The 7,349-nt window shown below is 34.7% G+C and overlaps 2 protein-coding genes across 2 annotated transcripts; one reads left to right on the top strand and one right to left on the bottom strand.

Moving 5' to 3' along the window:
* Window positions 1–2,618: 2,618 nt before the first annotated feature.
* LOC141664966 (uncharacterized) lies at window positions 2,619–3,742 on the top strand. Its single transcript, XM_074470923.1, has 2 exons — window positions 2,619–2,853; window positions 3,168–3,742. The coding sequence occupies exons 1-2, from the start codon at window positions 2,619–2,621 to the stop codon at window positions 3,740–3,742; spliced, it is 810 nt and encodes a 269-aa protein (XP_074327024.1).
* Window positions 3,743–6,173: 2,431 nt separating this feature from the next.
* On the bottom strand, window positions 6,174–7,349 carry LOC141663588 (uncharacterized). The gene is made up of 2 exons (XM_074469373.1): window positions 6,743–7,349; window positions 6,174–6,643 (listed from the first exon to the last, which is right to left on the bottom strand). Exons 1-2 carry the CDS (start codon window positions 7,239–7,241, stop codon window positions 6,321–6,323), a joined length of 822 nt encoding a protein of 273 aa, XP_074325474.1. The 5' UTR covers window positions 7,242–7,349; the 3' UTR covers window positions 6,174–6,320.

Here is a 7,349-nt window from a genome sequence, read left to right as displayed (position 1 = left end):
GATTAACTTTAGGCATTTCAGTTTTCTTGGTAAAGTTTGGTTTAGATGACACAGTTTCCTTTTCTTCTCTATCATCTAGGTAACCTAGACCTTCTTTCCAATTTCCATTTTCTAAGATTTTCTGAGTTGTTCTTCCATAGTTAGTCCAAGTTTTGATTATCTCCTTTTCCTTTTCCAGTTCAGACTTAAGAGATTTATTCAATTTTAGCACTTCATCTCTAACATATAAAACCTCATCTCTTTCTTTCTGAGTTTGATGGAACAAAACTAACTCTTTTTCTAAGTAGTCATTTCTGTTTCTAAGAGCAAGACTTTCAGATGTTAATCTTTCATTTGTTAAAGTCTGATCTCTAAAACTAATGAACATGGTTTTAAGATATAATCTTAACTCAGAAATATCATCAGTATGAAAAGCAAGAGTTGATTGAGGTACCTTCAATTCAGCAGCATCAGAACTGCTATCAGCATTTGCCATCAAGGTATAGTTAACCTCTTCTTTAGAATCTGAAGTGTCTACCCAATTTTTCTTCTTTGTGATAAGTGCATGTCCTTTATCACTTTTTCCTTTTTTGCAGTCAGGAGAGATGTGGCCTCTTTCACCACAATTGTAGCATTTGACATTTAAGTTGTCTCATCTGTCAGACTTTCCTCCTTTGCCTTCAGACTTTCTGAACCCTTTCTTTTCAGAGCTTCCACATTTCCTGGAAAACTTCTTGCCCTTTCTGAATTTCTTATAGGCTCTCTTTGTGATACCCTTCACCATAAGAGCACACAGTTGCATCATCTCTGCATCAACATCAACTTCAGATACATTTTCAGTTTCTGAATCATCATCATCAGAATTTGATGAATCTGAATCAAACTGTATGATGAGAGCCTTTCCTTTGCCCCTCTTTGAGACAACCACTTTAGGAGATTTCTCCTCAACTTTAAGAGCAACTGTCTTTGACTTTCTTCCATGCCTTTTGGTCCTTTGATCCATCTCAAGTGCATGAGTCTTGAGCATACCATAAATTTCATCAAGAGTAGTTTTAGCAAGGTCATAGTTGTCTCTTATGGTAGTAGACTTCAAATCCCAAATTTCAGGAAGAGCTAAAAGGAATTTTAGATTTGAATCTTCAAGATCATATTCCTTGTCCACCAGTGACAGCTCATTCAAAAGTTTGGCAAACCTATCATATAAATCAGTTAATGACTCATCAGCTTTTGAGTCAAAGTGCTCATACTCCTGTGTGAGTAGTCTTCATGTTCTTTTTGACTGCATCAGTTCCCTGGCATCTTGTCTCCAAAGCATCCCAGATCTCCTTTACAGTCTTGCATCCAATTACTATGTTTGACATGACATTGTCAATTGCACTATGAAGCAGATGCCTTACCCTTGCATCCTTGGCAATAGATGAGATGTCTTCAGTTGTGTACTCACTTTTCTCCTTTGGTATCATATTTGCTGGTCGATCAGCAACTGCAACAGAAAGCTTGGTAGGCTTATATGGTCCATCATTAATTCTATCAAGATATTCTGGATCCGTGGCTTCCAGAAACATAGCCATCTTTACCTTCCATATAGGATACTCAGATGCTCTCAGTATGGGAACCCTAATACTCTCATATCGACTGTGAGTTTGATTCTTTTGAGTATCTTGAGTTTTGATGGGCTTTTGTGGAGTTTGTGTTTCTTCAGGCATGATTGTAAACTGGATCTCACTATTTGTAAATCAACAGAGAGGCTCTGATACCACTTGTTAGGTCACACAATACTATAGAAGGGGGTTGAATATAGTGTTTCTACAATCAAATCGATTTTAGAACACAAGTATGTAACAGTAATCAAGTATATTCAATATAATAAACTCTGTTACAATAGAACAGTTGTTCTCTCTCAGTGATGAACAATATCACTAAGAGCTGATAGGTTACAATGTATAATATTTTTCGTGAATGATAACACATATATTGTACACCCTAAGCTGTGTTTATATAGTACACAGTTACAAGATATCTTCTAATTGATTATGGAATATAATTCCGTCTCCTAAAATATATCAATCAGATATTATCTTCTACAAGTCTTCAAACTGTCCAACTCTTCATGCATATCTTCTATTGTTTTAGTCACGATCCTTTCCTGTAAATCAGTTGTTTTCCTTATCTGAAGTATCCGCACTTAAGTCCTGATATAAATCCTGACTGCCTTAAGTTCTGATATAAGTTCTAACTTCAGTAAGTTCTGATTTCCAGTAAATCCTGATATTAAGTTCTGAAAGTAAACACAACAGATTAGACATGACATCACAAATATATCTAACATGGGGCATTCCCATATATCTGTACTCAAGTCCATAGACTATTTGTCATTACAAATCTCCGTAAATAATGAAGATCCTTGTGATACTTGTCATTTTTCTAAACAAAGCAGATTACCTTTTCCTATTAATGATAAAATTACAGATAAATGCTTTGACTTGATTCATTGTAATCTTTGGGGTCCATATAAACATCCCACTTATTCTACTTGTAAAGCTTTCCTGACAATTGTTGATAATCACAGTAGATGCACTTAAACCTACCTTCTTTCATGTAAGACTCAAGTATTCAGTATTTTTTAAAATTTCATCAAAATGGTAGCAACTCAATTCAACATATGTGTCAAATGTGTCAGAACAGACAATGACACTGAATTTGTGAACACTTCTTTAACTCATTCGTTTAAGAGTCATGGTATTTTACATCAGATGTCATGTGTTCACTGCCCTCAGCAAAATGGTAGAGCTGAGAGGAAACATAAACATTTACTTGCAGTAGCAAGGGCTCTTAAATTTAGAGCATCTCTTCCAATTCACTTGTGGGGAGATCGTATCTTGACAGCCACATATCTAATCAATAGAAGTCCCTCTTCTATTTTGAATTATCAAACACCTTATTTAATTTTATATAAAAGCCTCCTCAATATCATCATCTAAAGGTGTTTGGCTTTTTATGTTATTCATCTACTTTGTCCAAAAGGCAAGATAAATTCTTTCATAGGGCTTACAAATGTGTTTTTTTGGGTTACTCTCACAATTAAAAATGATACAACCTCTTGCATCTTGACACAAATCAAACCTTCACATCTAGAGATGTTATATTCTATGAGCATATTTTTCCATATGCTTTGTATAAAATTTCAGAAGACACTGCATTATTTCCTTCAGACACTCATTTCATTGAGGACATTAATACCTCCCATTTCAGTTCTCAGCAAAGGAGGTCAAATTCCGAGTCTCATCCTATTACTACATCTAGTCATATTCATACAGATTCTAATGATTCAGTTGTTTCTGGAGAAACACCACTCTATACTGAATCTGCTCATATTATAAATAATTCTTCTGAGACTATTGTACCTCCTACATTTAATTCCATCCCTGCTACATCAAATCCTCCCGTTAGACCAGCAAAAGTGAAATCCATACCTCATAAATTCAAGGATTTTACAGATCTTCCCAATTTTTTGTCTAATTCTATAAACTGCACAGTTAATTACCCTTTACAGTCAGTAGACCCCGTAACTCATCTTGGTTCCACTTATCAGAATTTTGTAGCTAATTCCATGAAAATTGTGGAACCTACTACTTATAGACAGGCTGTTATAGATCCTTTATGGTGTGAAGCCATGCAAACTGAACTCAATGCCTTAAAAACTAATAAAACCTGCCAAATAGTCAATTTACCTCCCAAGAAGAGACTAGTTGGGTGTAAATGATTGTTTATGGTCAAATATCAAGCAAATGGGAATGTTGATAGATACAAAGCCAGACTAGAGGCCAAAGGGTTCACCAAAACTCAAGGGATTGATTTCTTTCGGATCTTTGCACCTGTTGCCAAGATGGCTACTGTCAGAGTTATTCTTTCTCTGGCTTCTATACAAAATTGGGTCCGGCATCAACTAGACATTACAAATGCTTTTCTTCATGGTGACTTGCATGAAGAAATCTATATGCAAGTGCCTCTTGGAGTACTAAACCTGTTGATTTTGTTGGATCTCATCCAGTCTGCAAGCTGATCAAATCTCTCTATGGTTTACGACAAGCACCTAGAGAGTGGATTACCAAATTTTCTGATGCTCTATTAGAATATGAGTTTATTCAATCAAAGGCTGATAGTTCCCTATTTGTTTTTCACACATCCTCTACATTTACTGCATTGCTTGTGTATGTTGATGACATAGTTCTTACAGGATCTTGTGAATCATCTATTAAGGCTGCCAAAAATTTCTTACAATCTAGATTTAAACTTAAAGATCTTGGATATCTACACTATTTTCTTGGAATAGAAATAGCTTGATCCAGTAAGGGTATCTATCTACATCAAAGGAAATATGCACTCAAGTCTTATTCATCAAGCAGGTTTACTAGCTACAAAACCTAGTAAAATCACATTAGCTGCTCAGCACAATCTTTATCATCTGTCTGGTTCCCCTCTTTCTGATGGAACTCCATATAGGCGTTTGGTTGATCAACTGATATATCTTACTATCAACAGACCTGAACTTTCTTACCCTGTGTGTATACTTAGCCAATTTCTGGCTAAACCAACTGACACTCACTGGCATTTGAGTTGTCAGATTAAACAGTTGTTAACCTACCAATTGCCCAAGAAACAACGTGAACATCAAAGGTGAGCGTAACTATAACTATTGAAAGCGGAAAATGTTAATAAATGTCACCACATTTTGAATCATTAATCACAAGACTAAACATGTGTGGTTAAGTTTGTATAATAAGTTGGTTGGAAGTAGAACATGAGTCGAGTATATATGTGAACACAACATTAAGCATGTTGAACAGTAGTAAACAAAGCATTAGCACTAACATTAAAGGCTCATTTGTTAATCTATGAATGATACTAAATGAATTGAATGAGCTATAAATAGGCTCGTTAAGATTGTCTGTTTCTTTTTTCTAGACGAGATCAAAATTACAAACTAAAAAATTTCACTGAACCAGTCACTTCTATTGTCTAGTGTACCTATATTTTTCCATTCTTTGACAAGATTCAAATAAAAATATAATAAATTTATTAATATTTTAATATTTTAATTATTTCTTTGAATATTTCTATATATTATTTTCATTTTTGCATGTACAACCCTCATTTAAAACTATATATAGAAATTATATAAATAATATTTAGTAACTTTGTGAGATGCTAATTTTATTATATAATTTGATCATTTATCAAAAATTAATTGAAAAGGGTCTAAAAGACAGGCATGACATAATTTATTACAAAATTAAAAAATAAAATTATTGAGTGTACAAGAAATAATATATAATATTATTATTGAAACTTTTTTTAATTCATTATACTTATTTTGTATTTAAAATCAGAAAAATTATTTAATATCGTGTTTATCAAAAAGGTAATAAAATAATTATTATTATTAGAAAAATAATTATATATTACTGTTCAGAAAAGTCAAATAGTTATTTATCAAATAATAGAATAAATGATCATTCAGATAATCGTTCGTTCAAAATTTTAATTATCCCAGAAAATACTCATTCAGATTTAACAAATGAGCCCTAAGATATTTAAATCACTTTTAACAATGAAAACCTATTTAATATGTGCAAAAATTATCAAACAAATCACAATAACTTAAATAGGGGAAGAATGAAATACATAAAGAAAGGAAGGAAAATTGAAAACTGGGTCTTCTCTGGGAGTGTAGTTGCTGCGCTCGTTGACAACAAACCGTTCAAAAGGGCTTATGAGGATTTTAACTCGGCCCAATCTTAAATGTTATTGTTCAATCTAGTTTGGCCCAAAGTCCATTCCTTTTGAAAGATTTTGGCAACACCATCTCAAAGTTGCGAGTAAAAGAACAATTTTAAGTAATAATAATACACGGGTTAGAGTTTCTGTTTTCCATTTTAGAAAAAATACTTGCGGTCTATAATTATATATAATGATTTTTTTTAACGATTCAAGATGTGAAAATTATGTAAAAATATTGTTATACAACAATGATAATGCAAACTTAAGTCTATTGATTTTGTAATGATTTCTTATAGTAGTTACGAGAGATAGAATTGTTCATTTTTTCATTTATACGGAGTATGAATTTGTTGTGAAGTATTTGTGAGTTTGTGGGTACTAATAATGACTAATATTTGGTAGATTAAACTTCGTTTCCTTGAAATTCATCACCCTGATTTTATTTATTTTCATTAAAGATCTGGATACATTACACAAACTGTAGTGATAAACTCATTCCAAGCTAAATAGGTGACACAAACAACAAGCTTGTGAGACAAACGTAACAAATCGTCCCATTTCTAATGTTCCGAGCATGGATGATCCGCAGTATGATCAAAAGCAAAAGGCCCAGCTTTGAACAAATCATAATCAGCAGAAGTTTGTGCATACCCTGGCGGCTTTGAGGATCTCATCAACATCGCACCCTGAACTCCGCCATGTAGATTGGTTGGAATGTTGCAGGCATTATCGGGTGATGACACCAAAAACACTTTGCATTTGTGATATCCATAGGTACTGACTGTCTTTGGTCCGTTGATTAAGAATTGTCCATTCTTGTCCGTCGTTGTTTGGACTACTACCGGGTACCTTGTATTTTTACATTGCAACTTCACCACAGCACCTGCAGTATACATAGTAATTTATGTTATAGTTTCTTGCCAAGGAACCCGTCATTCTAAAATCTCAAAATTTTTGAGAAATACTTTTAGCACTTAATTACCTTCAAGTGGAGTAGCTCCCAAGAGAGTTTCAACTCCTCTGTTACGGCAGGGCTTGCAATAGACCGCACCTTGTACGGCCACAAGCTTCCTGGGTGGCAAATGACGACCAGGCGCTTGATTGGGTGTTTCCACTGGCTGTTGACCAGGAGTAAATGCTGGTGGGAGTACGTCAGTACTACTAGGTGGCTCTGATATGCTTGTCGGAGCAGATGCAGGTGGGATTACAGTGCTACTTGGTGGCTCTGCTATGCTTGTCGGAGCAGATGCAGGTGGTAGTTCAGTACTACTTGGTGGTTCTGTTATGCCTGTCGGAGCATATGCTGGTGGGAATACTATATTATCAGGTGGCTGTTCTATGCCAACCGGAGCAGATGCTGGAGGGAGTGCAGTACTAGGTGGCTGTGCTACGCTTACTGTCTCGTAACCTCGTGCTGCACCAAGAACAATGAACAAACAAAGGAGTGAGAGCCCCCTGGGTTTTTGAATGAGAATACCCATTCTTCCTTAACACAAGAAATGCACCTATTTGCAGTCAAAATTGGTGAGGAAAATGAAGGTATTTGAAGGGGTTTAAAGCGGTGGAATGAGTCAAAATGAGGTTGTTAT

Source organism: Apium graveolens, chromosome 6, assembly GCF_009905375.1.
Source record: "Apium graveolens cultivar Ventura chromosome 6, ASM990537v1, whole genome shotgun sequence".
In the NCBI taxonomy this organism is placed as follows: domain Eukaryota; kingdom Viridiplantae; phylum Streptophyta; class Magnoliopsida; order Apiales; family Apiaceae; genus Apium; species Apium graveolens.
The sequence above is the reverse complement of the archived record's forward strand: the minus strand, read 5'-3'. Positions and strand labels throughout refer to the sequence as shown.